General features: G+C 34.2%; 2 protein-coding genes and 1 long non-coding RNA gene across 7 annotated transcripts in view; 2 read left to right on the top strand and 1 right to left on the bottom strand.

The window, feature by feature from the left end:
• LOC114940905 (zinc finger TRAF-type-containing protein 1 homolog) overlaps positions 1–4,177 on the top strand; it is a 6,595-nt gene extending 2,418 nt beyond the window's left edge. For all 4 annotated transcript variants that reach the window (XM_085488670.1, XM_085488671.1, XM_085488668.1 and 1 more), the window contains exons 3-7: positions 1,728–1,966; positions 2,352–2,563; positions 2,820–2,980; positions 3,178–3,380; positions 3,494–4,177. In XM_085488670.1, the coding sequence (XP_085344796.1) occupies positions 1,728–1,966; positions 2,352–2,563; positions 2,820–2,980; positions 3,178–3,380; positions 3,494–3,521 (843 nt within the window). In that variant the 3' untranslated portion in view covers positions 3,522–4,177. The remainder of the gene's footprint in view (positions 1–1,727; positions 1,967–2,351; positions 2,564–2,819; positions 2,981–3,177; positions 3,381–3,493) is intronic.
• LOC114940926 (atrial natriuretic peptide receptor 1) lies at positions 3,406–14,949 on the bottom strand. Of its 2 annotated transcripts, XM_029315732.2 has the most exons (19): positions 14,808–14,949; positions 13,485–13,653; positions 10,584–10,749; positions 10,000–10,074; positions 9,165–9,444; positions 8,836–8,945; positions 8,521–8,709; positions 8,125–8,345; positions 7,547–7,789; positions 7,141–7,267; positions 6,865–7,073; positions 6,560–6,710; positions 6,236–6,395; positions 5,977–6,137; positions 5,735–5,901; positions 5,509–5,655; positions 5,236–5,428; positions 4,816–5,089; positions 3,406–4,649 (listed from the first exon to the last, which is right to left on the bottom strand). In XM_029315732.2, exons 1-19 carry the CDS (start codon positions 14,884–14,886, stop codon positions 4,366–4,368), a joined length of 3,405 nt encoding a protein of 1,134 aa, XP_029171565.2. In that variant the 5' UTR covers positions 14,887–14,949; the 3' UTR covers positions 3,406–4,365. The 2 variants fall into 2 exon arrangements, with proteins under 2 accessions (XP_029171565.2, XP_085344793.1); XM_085488667.1 differs by lacking the exon at positions 10,000–10,074.
• Positions 5,394–9,406, top strand: LOC114940929 (uncharacterized). Its single transcript, XR_003821553.2, has 5 exons — positions 5,394–6,405; positions 6,626–6,733; positions 6,821–7,259; positions 7,578–7,791; positions 9,110–9,406. It is a non-coding gene; the product is annotated as an uncharacterized LOC114940929 (long non-coding RNA).

Genomic DNA, 14,949 nt, shown 5'->3' with positions numbered 1-14,949 from the left:
CTATATAATACATAGATAAAAAATGTGTATAAAATTTTATATATTGAGAAATTTTAATATCTACTGATTTATTTAAGAGAATACATCTTTCTGTGATATCATAACATAAAAAGTTACACACACAGAATTTTGTTACTTTCAGTTTATTGGCATCTCACATAATTATGTGCTTTCATATATACATATATCATTTCAATCATTTGGAAATAAGAATAATTTAAAATTCCCAAATAATTCAAATATATTTATGAAATAAAATTCTTCCCTCAGATAAAATGTACAGCAGCATTCACAATTTGTTAAATGTGTATGCATGCAGTTATGAATTCATTTAGAACATTGACAACAAACGAAACGATATTTGTTTGTCGATCAGCTGTTTGTAGATATTTCCCAAAATCCATAGGATCGAAGCCGCTATTAATTTCATCTTCAATATTTTTCTTATCGAATATCACTGACACGAGAAAGAAAAAATGAAGGAAAGAATATATTTGATTGATACTACAACTAACTATTTTTGTATCATAGTACGACAGTTGTATTACCTATCTTGGTATCCCTAATGTTAAATATATGTGTGTAAAGTCCCTTATGTGCAGATGCACACATAGATACTTTCTTTTGTGATACGAGAATTTATCTATTGTATTTATCTTTCAGTTGTAAACTTTTATGAACACATATCCTGCACTGCCCTATAATTTTTGTTTTTATATAGGACCTGTCGTATTTATAAAGAATAATGTTTGTTTCTGATTCACAGAAAAATATTTGAAACCTCGTATTAGTTTATTAGTGCCACCACTTAAATCGGTTATAGATAAATAGTGAAGTATTTAAGATTCTAGATCTCTGTGTAGTTGCTTAGTATATATTTATAATGATATTTGGAAACTTATGAAACACAACTATGTTTATTATAAGAGAGTTATCGAGAGACAGGAATAATATTATTATTCAGAGCACACACAATATAAGGAATATATAAAAATCTACATGTTGTTAGATTAATTTGCGAGACTGATGCTCATCAATTATAGTCAGCAGCGAGAGAGTGAGAGTGAGGGAGAGAAAGCGAATACGGAAAGAAAGAAAAAGATTTGTACAAACTGTATAGTGCGAAACAAAAATAAATACTCTTAAAGGTTATTAGTTAGTTATTTCGCATAAAACACCCCTTTTCACTTCTCCTACGTATCATCATCCTCGTATCTTCCTTCCTGTCATCGATAATATTGGCACTGTTGAAAAAAAAGAAATGATTCTCTAGAGAGTGCTCGTGTTAATTTTTGAGACATACTATATATATATCTCAATAAGTACATTTGTGATTAATGAGTACCCGTACGATTTTGTGTTTCAGGTTTAAACATCAAAATCATGGTAATATACATGGCACTAATTTTTTGTTCTATTTTCGATTGATTGTGTTTTGGGGTTTCTGTAGTGTGTACATAAGTAAGAATGCAAAACAGAACTGACTACTAATGCGTAATGTAATGAAAAAAAAAAAAATATGAGGAACTTGACTTATTGTTGCAATGTTAAATTAATAGCGTAGGTTGTATTTTTTTTCGTGCAAATCAGTCGATGAAATCTACGTACATAATTTAGATAGAGTTACATCTTGAATAATTGCACTAGGTTTTTAAACTTTTGACATAAAAGCAATGCAATCATATAAATAAGGACGTTAATAATACATGCTGCAATGATGTTCACAGTGTGCTAATGGACACTTGATGTGTGCTGGTTGCTTCACTCATGTCCTCGCAGATGCCAGGCTTCGGGATGAAATGGCAACATGTCCCAACTGCAGAATCGAAATCAGCAAAACCAGCGCGTCCCGAAATCTGGCGGTTGAGAAAGCCGTGTCTGAGTTACCTGCCGAATGTCAATATTGCGCGAAGGAATTCCCGCGAAATTCCTTGGAGCACCACGAAGAGGCTACCTGCGAGGAGAGGTAAATTTTCTAGAGAAAAAAATTTATGGAAAAGTTATATGGGATTTTTTTGTCTTTATACTTCTAATCTAACTGATCTTTACAGTATAGTTACAGGGGGATGGACTACGAATACATAATATAGAGTATACATAGTATAGACAAGGCAATTAATTGTATGCAAACGTGATTTTCCCAAAATTTCCTACATTTAATATACACATAATATATATATCCGAGATTATAGAATCATGTTAAATATACCTATATAATAATTTGACTTCCCTAAAATCCCATGTCGTAAATCTTTCCCATCTAATCTGCTATCTGTTTCTCTTTTTGATTATATAATATATTCATACGAACGCACACGAGCGTTCGCATTAACATCTAATTACTTGTACAGGATATCTAGTTGCAAATATAGTAGAATCGGCTGTCCGTGGCGAGGCCCGAATCATGAAATTCCGGAACACGAGGCTCACTGCGTTCATCCTCATCGTACAGGTGCGGATGTGATGGAAGCTTTACGCGAAATCGATGCCCGCACCTTGGAAGAACGTAGGCTCTATGACAATGTCTTTGATCTTTTGTCCTACGAGAAAATCACATTTAACGGTCTGTATCAGTTGCTAAATATCACTATAACACAGTTACAGATATACAATATGTTGAAATAATTTTTTGTAGATTGTATTATATTGAATACACATGTATGTCTTGATTTTTTTTTATCTCCCTAGCAATAATTACAATTGTCGTAAATCATTTTGTCGAGTTTCAACGATCTTGGTGTTTTCTTTCCCTTTGTTTTATAGCTACAGATGATGCTCGAAGAATCTTTCAATTATCTGTAAAATTTTATCGTTTATAGATTTACAGATGAAGCCGTATCGAACTGATGAATTTGTTCACAAACTATTTTATGAAACCTCACGATTCGGTGCTTTCAACAATCAATGGGTAGTGAAGGCGAAGATCAATAGTAGTCAACGCGATCCTACGCAAAGTTCAGAGCGAGACATGACTTATCAAGTACGAAAAAAACTGCATATCTTTGTGATTTCAAAGAAAATTTTAAGTTAATATAGAGTGCAATATAAAATATGTATATGGGTTAAGAATAACATATTTTTATTAAGAAAATTATTGCGATATTATTATTAAAGCATTATAAATTTATTTGGTACGCAGTGTACTGCGTGTTCTAAGTATAAAAATATATTTCGTAGCTGATACTAAAGACAAAAACCACTTATCCGCTACCGGTTTATTACTTGATCTTGAAAGGCCCGTTCGGCGACATGAAAGTGCATCCGAGAATTCACAGATTCGAGTTCACCGAACAGGAAAACGAAAGTCCGTATTTTACATTACCACTACCGGATACGGCAGAATGCAATAGACTTCTCGCTGCTAAAGCCATCAGTTTTAGGTAAAGGATTGATCCTAAGACATGGTAGAGCTATATCGCAGTTTACTTTATTGCAATATAATACAATAAATATGTTCCTTTTATATGTACAACGTGTAATTTCTCATTTGCAGATTAATAATGTTCCTGGCATCTAAGTAGCTTACAAGGATATTGTCAAGATTTTGTCACAAATGGAACAGATTAATGCGGTCTTCTAGATGTAATGATAAATAAGAATGATAGAGATCACAGAGATTTATAACCATTTATAGTAGCGATAATCATGATAATGATAATAATTAGCAAAAGAAATTGAAGATGCTTTTATCATTGGAATGTTTAAAAATAATATGTTGAGATAAAGATAAATTATATATAATATTAAAATTAAAATATATAACATATTACACTATATACACGATATACAAAAAGCACAAGTATCATTTAAACATTTTAAAAATTGATCAGATTAAATTTTTTTTACATCTCTTTTACATTAAATTTTTATATTTAAAGATGAAAAAAAAGAACTAAAGACTAGAGAATAGCTATGTAGATTATTGTTAGACAATAAGCAGACTTAATTATATGTACCAATTGTGCAATGTACTTGTATTTCAAGACAAAGCTAAATGAACAGTATCATACTTAGATAATATTAATTTAATACACATACCTGTTCACGAAAAGCCTATCATGTTTCGTTAATTTAAATAAATAAGACGCTATTGATGTAAAATTTCGAATAAAAGTTGGAATTGTAATAAGCCTAAAAAACTGCTTTATTACAATATTAGATCCAATTCACATTGAGATATAGCGTTAAGCCGTTCTTATATACAACATCGAAGTAAAACCGAAAAAGATAACTTCTAGTGTGGCTCTCTCTTTCTTACGGATCATAATTTTTGCGGACATTTTTATATCTCTTAAATTATCGCGTGACATTTGAATCTTTTTCAGGTTGCAATTTGTAGGACTGTAAAGGATTGAATATTAATTATTACAATTCTGTCAAATTGATGAACGTGTTGTTGCTCGTTTTCGGTCCGTTCGTATTATTCGGTGGAAAGATTAATGGATTCAGATTATTCTCCGGTTGACTAGTACTCAATCTACGATATTTTGGCACCGCCAACCTGGAATCGGGCTCCGAACAACCTGTCAACCAGTAGGAGGTCACCCTACCCTTTCCCTTCAGCTCCACCTCCCCTCGAAGTTCGAGGTCGAACGTCTTGAACTTGTCCAAGATATTTTTCGTCGCTTTGGAGACGTGTATCCTCAAAGCTGTAAGATATAGAAATTTACTTAAATATCATATAGAATTCTTTTTTTCGTCCAAATGTTTCTTTCAATTTTAAAAATCTAGAATTTTGCGAATATTTTCATCATTATTATTATTATTAATGTAATTTGTATTAATTTTATATATTTTTATATAAGTTGATCTTACGAAGTCCAGAAGATTCCATTCGAGATGCCGTATTTACGGTGTCGCCAAAGAGACAATAGTGCGGCATCCTTTGGCCCACCACCCCGGCGCAAACTGGACCACTGTGGACACCGATTCGTACGCTTAATTGAGTATTCTGCTTGTGCATTATAGTAAACGATCTCACAGCGTCTAATATAGCCAGAGCCATCAATCCGATTTCCCTCGCGTGTTCGTCGCCGTTCCTCTCCGGAAGACCGGACGCGACCATATACGCATCTCCTATAGTTTCCACCTGAGAATCATACTCTCATCTCCATCTCAAGATTCTCCCAAAATTTATTTTTAAAGATCCAAAGTAAATGCTTAAAAAATCTATATATTTTTTTCGAAAAAATCTTATAGAGTTTAAGCAAGAAATTAAATAATTTTATAAACCACCTTATAAACATCGTAGAATCCAATAATATTATCGAAGGTACTGTACAAGTCATTGAGGAAATCCACGACCTCCATGGGCATACTCTGAGCGCACAGCGCCGTAAAACCGACGATATCGCTGAAGTAGATAGTAACGCACTCGAATTGCTCCGGTTGAACTATCTCCCCGGCCATTAGCTGACCAGCGACCTGTCTTTAAAGTTTAATTCCATCACAATCAAATGAAAGCTAACGCTAATTCTCCGAAGGAAGATGACGAGAATTTTCAGCTACCTTGGAAGCACTTGATACAATAATTCCTCACTACGACGCTTCTCCATACTTAATTGCTCGGTCTTCTCCTCAACGAGAGCTTCCAGATTGTTGGCGTATTGCTCCATCCGCCGTAGCAAATCGTCCATTAAATTCTCGCAATATCCCCTGAAACGCGGATACATGATCTCTGTGACAGCAGTTTCAATTGTAAAGTTTTATGAGAGAGTTGAATTTCAAAATATACTTCATGATTCCTCGTATCGTGCCGCGAATTGTGTGGAAACTGGGTCGTTCGTCAGGTACTTCGTGCCAGCATTTCTCCATCAGCGACAGTATATCCGGTGGACAGTCCTTCGGAGCGACTTCCGGCCTGAACGGAGGATTCTCTGACGCCGACACTCTGCTCATAATCTTCGAAATAAATAATGGAAACGATAATGAGAAGATATAATGAAGATAGACAGAGGATGATGATACCAGCTGTACCTCTTGCGGCGTCATAAACGTCCTGGCTACCTCATAAGGACCGCCCCGAACCACTATCTCCTCCAAGATAATCGCGAAGCTGTAAACATCGCCCTTCTGCGTGGCGGCACTCCCGGGGGTCACCGTTAACAGCAGCAGTTCCGGAGCGATCCAAAGTAATTCTGCAAATGAAGATAGAACAACGACACATTTCCCCTTGCGCTATAAAAACCGTATTTATACGCCACATCGTACTTTTTTTATTACAGGCATGACTCACTGGTATAATAAGTCTCGTCCATAATTAAATCGGAGGGCGTAGTGAGAGTTTTAAGTCCAAAGTCTGAGATTTTCAGGACAAAACGACCGTCAATCAGACAATTGCACGACCGTAACTTTCCGTGGGCCGAAACTTCGCTGGCATGAAGATAGGACATTCCCTGCAAGAGGGTAAGATTTTTTAATCCTTTTTTTGTCAGCTATCTTAATTATAATTAATCTCGGGCGATTGCGAATGCATAAAAATATTATAGATTGTTAAGAGGTATTTAGAATATTTTAAAGTACTTGACGAGAAACACATGACCTCTGCACCTGCCTCTACCTTGACGATATCGTGGATCAGGGACATTCGAAAATTCCAATCCAACTTAATCGCTTCGTTTTCCAGGACGTCCTTCAACGATCCTCGAGGACAATATTCTGTGAGAATCAAGACGGTCGGTGATGGCGAGCAGAGACAAGCTCCGATAAATCTGACGGACAATTTAAATTAAAGGTATGATATAAAATTTGGCAGATTTTAAATTGTATTAGCGATATATAATGAAAAAAATCTCATGGAAAATTATTTGTTTTATTTAAGAAATAAAATATAAAGGCGAAGATCTTCTATTGAGAGATGAATACCTCACAGTATTTTCCGACGTGACATCGCGGACCTGCTTAATTTCCCAAAGTAATTTCTTCGTGACGTCGACTACTTTCTTCTTCGTGATTTTCTTGATAGCCACCCTCTCGCCCTTGTATATCCCGATGGTGGTGAAGACTATCGCGGGCGGCAAAGATTCACAACTGATCTGCGATCCTCGACGTATCTTCGGTTCCAATCCGAAATTCTAAAAATTATATGTTCAATCTATCGCTGCACGTTTCATCGCGCATATTTATAATTTATTCACTTACATTCGTATCGGACATGGCTTGGTGCAGATTTATCTTCGAGGAAAACTGTTTTCCAACCTCGAGAAGCAATTCCTCGGGTCTTACACGCCAAGACATGTTATTCAAGTCGGCGGACAACCGTAAGTGCCTAACGAAAAACGTCTCGTCTTTTATTTCAATTAATATTTAAAACATTTTTGCCATACATTTATAAATAAATATTTAATATAAACAATCTTAATTTATTTTTATTATTTTCTGGGGGAAGGAAGGAAATATATATATATATATTTATACAGGTATAATTATATAGAAAGGATTCGCTTTTTTATATATATTTTCTTTTGATTATTTTTATTTTAAAGATATATATATAGTAATTTTTTGCATCAAATTTAGGATATGAAGAACTATTTAATAAGTCTACCTGTATAAAAGGCACGCGGCTGTGATTGCAGCGAGTAGAAATACGGCGAGGGCTATGCCGGTATAAGCTATGAAGGTGTAAAAGTGTTCTGTCCTCGATGTGCAAACCGGATCATTCCCTAAGAAGCCGCACTCTGGAATATCCGGCGGTGGTCCTTCTCTTCCTCCTGGCCAATGGATTCTTTTACCGGACATAGAATTATATTCTCGATTTAATCCCGAATAATGAGCAACTACTTCGAACCTGTAAGATACAGTATTTTTTTTCTCAATTTTTTCTTTAATAATTTAATACATTTAAACGTAACATTTTTTATTCAAATGTTAAGTTGTATATATGATAGTACTTTAGATTAATTTTAATTCGTCTTTTCTTTCTATCATGATTTTATATCGAAAAGCTTAATTTCAATTTTTTTTATATATAACGAAGTTTCTTAATAAAGCTGCTGTATTTCTATTTTAAACAATATCTTAAGGTATTGAGCATTCCAATCGCAAATAGGCAACTGGTAATATGTCTCTGTATTCAAACGACGATAAAGCCATGCGGAGCGGATTGTATGAAATTTCAATGACCTTCCGGTAATAGGGTCTAAATCAAGGATGCTATAATCTGCATCACGATCCCCATTATCGTCTATCCTGACGTGGCCCGTAATGCCAATGAAATCTCGGTCCCACATTCTCCTTGTTATGGATATGCCATCCCTGATATCGCCACCCTCGGCCAAGGTCTCATTCAGGGCAATCCCTAACAAGTAAACACCATCATAAAACGCCCCGACGAAGAAATTTACCTGCCAGAAAAAAAATAATTTTAATTTATTTCTATAAAAAAATTATTAAAAAATTTTATTTAACTTCAGCATACATTTAAGATTCTCAGTTTGAAATAAAAATCACAATTTTATCTTGACTCGCCACAATACACGAATTCAATATCGCAAAGTATTAAAAATACAATTCGCTCACTTCTTCGCCCTCCGAAAATGTATAATTGTAATCTGATTGCGCGCGTTGCTTGACGCTATCAGCGAAATCCTGAAATTTCGGACTAGTCGGCTGAAGAAGAGACACTCTCAACAAAGCTTCATAAGCCTTTCTAGCAGCGACATCGTCCTCGTCTCCGACCTCCCAGTCGTGATCGCCCCAGTAAGAGCCCTTAAAGTTGTTTTATCGTTTTAATATATACCAATGGAAAAAAGTGTCATTTCGCGATTTACACATGTTTGCGTTTATATGGATTTGGAATTTTCTCTTCTCTTATTTCTTTTTATAAAGCCTTACGTGAAATATCTCGACGTCGAGGAAAGCCCATTCCCCTCTTGTCATTTCCAATTCGTGGGCGGCCAACATAAATTTCCTGACTAGCGTTCCGCGGACGCTGAGTATCACAACTGTTCAGGAAAAAAATTTTTTTTAAATATTAAATGTCTCTGGCGGTGACTTTTATCTCATAAAGAAGCACAAATTGTTCTCCAGTTTTACGGTTCTAAAAGATTTATTTATTTTATTTTCACAATTATATTTTTTTACAATTATATATATATATATTTTTCAGAGAAGATTACGAATTCAAGGAAGACATTCTGTAAGACAAGCGCGATTACACTCACTTCTGGCGTACATGCTCGCATCTCGAAGATAATAGTGATACGACTCGTCCTCGGAGTTGCCGTCCAAGTCTCTCACAAACTTCAAGAGCCCTTCCTTACGTAGACCGTACTCCAAATTCTTTCCTACCGTCAGCGAAAACAAGTCCGATCTATCCAATATCAGCGCGACGTGAGACCATCCGAACTCTTTGAACACGCTAGAGAAGACGAGCCGCAATCGACATTGGCAGTACGACATTCTCGTTAAAGTGGGATACTTGCTTTTGTCTTTGAAAATCCCCTTCAAGAAAAAGGTAAGAAATACATCACAGAGCGAAGTGTTTGTCTGTGAAGAGATTACTACAAGAAAGAAAGTATAATATCTAGATTGTGAGATATTTTGGTTTTTGTTTAAAATAAAATATATATATATATATATAAAAAGAGATTCATGCCAATATAATTTATGATGATAATATGTTACAGATATATACAATTGGCAGATATTATATAATAGTAATTATCACGAGAAAAAATGTGATACACGAAGAGAGAACACGTCGCTGCCATAATTCCAAGCTTAACGAGTTTTCACGAGGAAAAGGTAACATTACGTACGAGTGCGACTATTTCTTTCAAGTAAGAAAATAATTATTTCCTAGATTATATCCTTTGTTCTCGTAATTAACGCATATAGCTAGTGAAAATATTAAGATGATGCGAAAAAGAGAAAGAGAGATAGACTGTCGGATGATATACAACATCAACTATCATAAACGCTCAACATGCTGGCAATCTTACAATAAATTAGAGAAACAAAAAGATTCTATAAGGCGATTCTCTCGCAGCTCCTTACCGACGTTTCATTCTTCCACTTTTGGATCCTTCCAAGGATACCAGATGTGACTGACAGTTCGCCCTCCGAGGGAGGCTTGGGGTTCGCAAGAAAGCGATAATTACGTTTCACATAATTTAATATTAACGTCGACAACACGGCGATTTATTTCAATTTCAAAGCATATGGCGCGAAATTGAAACGGAATATCGAGGTAGAAAGATGCCAAGTGAAATTAATTCAAAACTCGACGCTATATAAGAAAATTATAATTATATCCCGCGTGTAATAATATCCCTCTCTAATAATGATCTTCGAAAGATCGCATTGCAATTCTCCTCTGAGAGAGAGATTAATCTTACGTTAATGCTGAGAAAAAAAAATATATATATATATAAATGAATATATATATATATATATATATATATATATATTTATTTATTTATATATACGTGTATATTTATATATACGTATTCATTATGCAAATAAAAATTTACGGAAAGTTAATCGTGCGAATCGAGCGCGACGAAATAATGTACATAGAGGCAATAATCAGATGCAATATTTATGTGTGCGTATAATTGCGAGAAACAAATTCAACCTACTTGATCGCCCATGCCAGTGATAATCGGACTATTCCAATAAGCCGCGAGTCGTGCCACCGGTTCCAGGGCAAACGCGCAAGCCGGCCCGATGAACGCGATCACGTTGTCCCGGAAGTGCATGTCCGCTGCCAAACCGGGTGCCGTGGCTCCGCTGCACGACGGATAGCTGCGGAGAAATTAGTTTCTTTCGTATTTTTTTTTTTTTAGTTTTGCTAAAATCGCAAAATAATTAATCTTATCTATATCTAATCTACAAAAAAAAACACGCAATATTCATGTAACATAATATAATAATGACATACTTGTATCACGTAAGGTAAACTCGAATATGATCATACCGAAAAGATGCAAGCTGCAATTTTTGTAATAATCACTAAATAGTGCGTTTTTTTATTATTCTCAAAGATAATCGATATTTACAATAGTTTATGTGCGTATACTATTTGGAATAACAATACTCTAAAAATATTATACTAAGTTTTTACTTTGATTACTTCTAAAGTTTTGTGTGTGTCCACTACAAAATGCTATAAAGTTAAATAAATTGCAATTAAGCTCATAATCAACGTTAAACATATAACAGAGATATATAAATTATAATATATAATCCATATTTTTAAATATTATTTTTAATTAAAAGAATTAATCTAATTATATTTTAAATTTAATTTTTTTTAAATAAAAGTTTTTATTTTATATTAAAAAATATATCAATTTATGTGTTCAATGTAATAAAAATAAAAAAGCTAAATATGCAAAGTTATACGTTTTTTTCTTTAACATGAAATATATGTATGGCTAACTATCTAGAAATACTCTGGCCATCTTTCCCCTAAAAGTCAGGAGATCTAGTCGATGCTTATGTTTCAATATTTTCACAGTATAACATTTCTATTTGTTGTTTAATTTCGATAGTATTACGCACTTTAATTTTTAACGAGAAGTAATGCGTCAAATATAATTAAAAAATAACAAAAATATTTTGCATTTTATAAAAAGCCGGCCGTCATACTCGAGTTTACCCTTTTGTAATAATTGCAATCGTGTAAAAAGCGTTATCGCGTATTAATATATAGAAATATACCGTGTGTATATACACGATTAATATCAACCCTCGGGGGGCCGCGTGATGGATCGTATGTATAATGTATATCGAAGCGTAAACATGTAACGCGCGATCGGGTTACCAGTAGGGTGGCTGCTGACGAGAAAACGCGAAACGCGCGTGTACGCTTTCCTCTCGCGTGCAGTTGCAAATATGTACATATGTATGTGACGCACGTATGTTACGCCAGGCGCGTCCTTGAGAATGCGAAATGCACGTGTTTCGGGGCGAATCTCCCGCGTTTACGCGCAATTAGCGACGAATAGCAACAATAATTATGCGATGTATCCCCCAGGGAGATGCAACAGCTCGAAATGATGGCGCGTTAATTATTGTATCGAGATGAATGGCCAATGATTGGATTCTCGTCGATCTGTTCTCTCTCTCTAATGAAAATGTTGAAAACATTATATTATATACATATACATACACACATCGTCCCCCGGCTTGTTTTTCGCGAATTATTTATTGATAATATATTGATGCAAATTAATTTATTGATAATATATTGATGAAGCTTGAGCCGCGATGCGCGATAAAAATAAATTCACATATAAACGCGACATCATATAATTTAATTGTGCAAGTACGAAATGATTAAAATTTATCAATAAATTGTCGCAACTGACGAAATTTACATTAAAAAAATTTTTTTAATAAAAAAATAGTTCCGTTTCATCGTTGCGCAAAATTAAATGATATTACCATATAGAGTTTGCATTTCAGTGCCATCATTGAAATAGCTCAGCAATTCCCAACGCAACAGATGATATTACGATGTAATGTAGGCGCGACAGTAGGGAAGACCAAGGCAAAGTCGTCATTACATTTATTTCGAAATCTATGTTATGTGAACTTGTTGTTAATATATTATAAATGCTATTTTTGAGGTTCACGTGATCAACAGAATTTAATGAATTAAATGCCATGTTGTGATTTTGATTACAACAAACGTATTTTCAGTAGTCAAAACTGAAAAAAAGGTGACGACTTCGCCCCGGTTTCCCTTACGTATAAAATTCTATGTATATGTATACATATGAACATTTCATATATTCGACGTATTTTACATATATACACACATATATCTGTATATAATATACAGAGAAAGAGAGTAAAGAGTGAATGAGATCAATAGCGCAGAGAGACATTATACAAAATAATTTTTCTTATTAATTATTCGTCGTTCTGCCTCCTCATCAAGCACCGTACAATTAATTTAGCTATACGACGAGAGCATCTTTCCATGCAAATGCCTGTTCAATTGTATCAATGTAATGACGCAAAAGAGATGATGCACATATAAGCAGCAAAACGAAACGAGCCAGACGAAACATTTATTCGAGTAAATATTACGATGTAAAAATCTACGTTTAACAACAATTTACTGTTATATATATTTTTCAGTTACTTTATTTCGATTAAACACGTCGTTTCGATATTTTTATAGCAAGCATTTCTTTCTTCCTCGATGTCAACAATCGAAATGGCAAAATAAAAAAAATATATCGCGTTCTTGGACCAAATGAAAATGACAGGAGCCATTAAAGAGATTTCACGAGAGAGAGAGGTCCTTATTTATGCGTTTTTAATCAGGATACATGTTTTTCGTGCATTGAGACGAAATTGATTAACACGTTAAATCGATTTCAGCGGTCGGATTTAATAATAATTGCTTCCGCTTCCGGTTGCGATCTCGCGCGATTGATTGATTATAGCGTGTCGGAAATGATGAATGCTTCCTGTTCGCGATGGCAATATGAAGTTGAAAGATTGTTGTTGTTGTTATTATATACCTTCCTTGTACTTTGCGCAGCTGCACGTTGTGAACGCTCAGGAAATCGTTCACTTCCGCCAGAGCCAGATCGACCGCTGGACCGCATCGCTCGAGATCAAACGGACTGTCGAGATGGGACGCCATAAGGACGCCTACATTGTATACCCGCAGAGAATTTCCGTAATCCACTGTGTGCAGTCAGGAAGGATCAAAGACGTGAGTCCTTCGTTGTTCGCGTATGCGCGCGTTTGACAAATATTTGAATAGTTAATTAAAAATAACACTGCGGTCGAATGGATTAAATTTCAAAACAAACGCAAAATAATGAACATAAATATATACTTTTATCTCCTCATATTTCTAAGAGATATATTTTACTTTTAAATTTCTCTCTACTTTATTTTAAAAGCGTATAACAAATTTTCAATACTTTTAAGAGCAGAGAAATAAGAATTTTATAAGTAATAGATAAATAATTGAATAAATTTTGAAGAAACGTATTTTGTAATTTAACTGTGCTGCAATCGTTTCCGCATTAATTTTAAGCAGGGATTTTTTTTACGAATTTTTAAACGATGTCAGCGCGTTAATTTTGCACGATTGCGCTTAAACGAGCGGAAGATATGTTAGAGTTGTCGTTATTATCTGTCGAAGAAATCACATTCATTTTATTCATACGCGCGATTACACAGGACATCAAAAGGGAGAGAGGACGTTGAATACTGAACTAGATGCCATGCATATCCAATGAGCTTATTTTCATCGTTGAGATAGAAAAAAATTTCCGAAAGGAATTAATCAATCAATAAATCAATATAAAGATCAAGCAAAATATGTTTGACAATTTAATTCATTAAATGATAAAATATAAAATATAATACGTAAATAAAAATTGCTTTCGTTATTTATATTATATTTATATTTATATTAAATAATGCGTTTTTATAAATATTGGATATATTTTAAAGTGTCTCTCGTAAGAGATAATAACATACACTTCTATTAAAATAATAGAAAATAGCAAATTATTTGTTTATAGATTTAAAAGCGTATACATATGTATCACAGACATATTTAAATTATTTTTTTTCAAAAGAATTTTTTATTTGACTTATATGCGTCTAATAATAATTGTGATAGATTAAAATATTAAAACAACAAAAATATAAAATATATTATACAAAATAGATTTCAATAAAACATACGCATGGAATTCTTGATGTTAAACAAAATTAAGATCGCGATTTCTGAGACTTGCGCAACAACGACAAGATATGTATATTGTTATGATTAATTTCGACGAAATTATATGAATGAACTCGCGAATGAACAATCATCTTACCACGCGATACACTCACGAGCCACGACACTTGCGAAGCAACGACAATCGACAGTACGAGCGATCTCGTTTTCGCGAACATAACGGTGGGGTAGATGATGGTTCTTGAACTTTGAGGGAAGATCTACAGGTGGTAGGTGTATGT

The sequence above is a fragment of the Nylanderia fulva genome, unplaced genomic scaffold, assembly GCF_048542155.1.
Source record: "Nylanderia fulva isolate GAGA-0341 unplaced genomic scaffold, ASM4854215v1 Scaffold7, whole genome shotgun sequence".
NCBI classification, from domain to species: domain Eukaryota; kingdom Metazoa; phylum Arthropoda; class Insecta; order Hymenoptera; family Formicidae; genus Nylanderia; species Nylanderia fulva.
The sequence above is the reverse complement of the archived record's forward strand: the minus strand, read 5'-3'. Positions and strand labels throughout refer to the sequence as shown.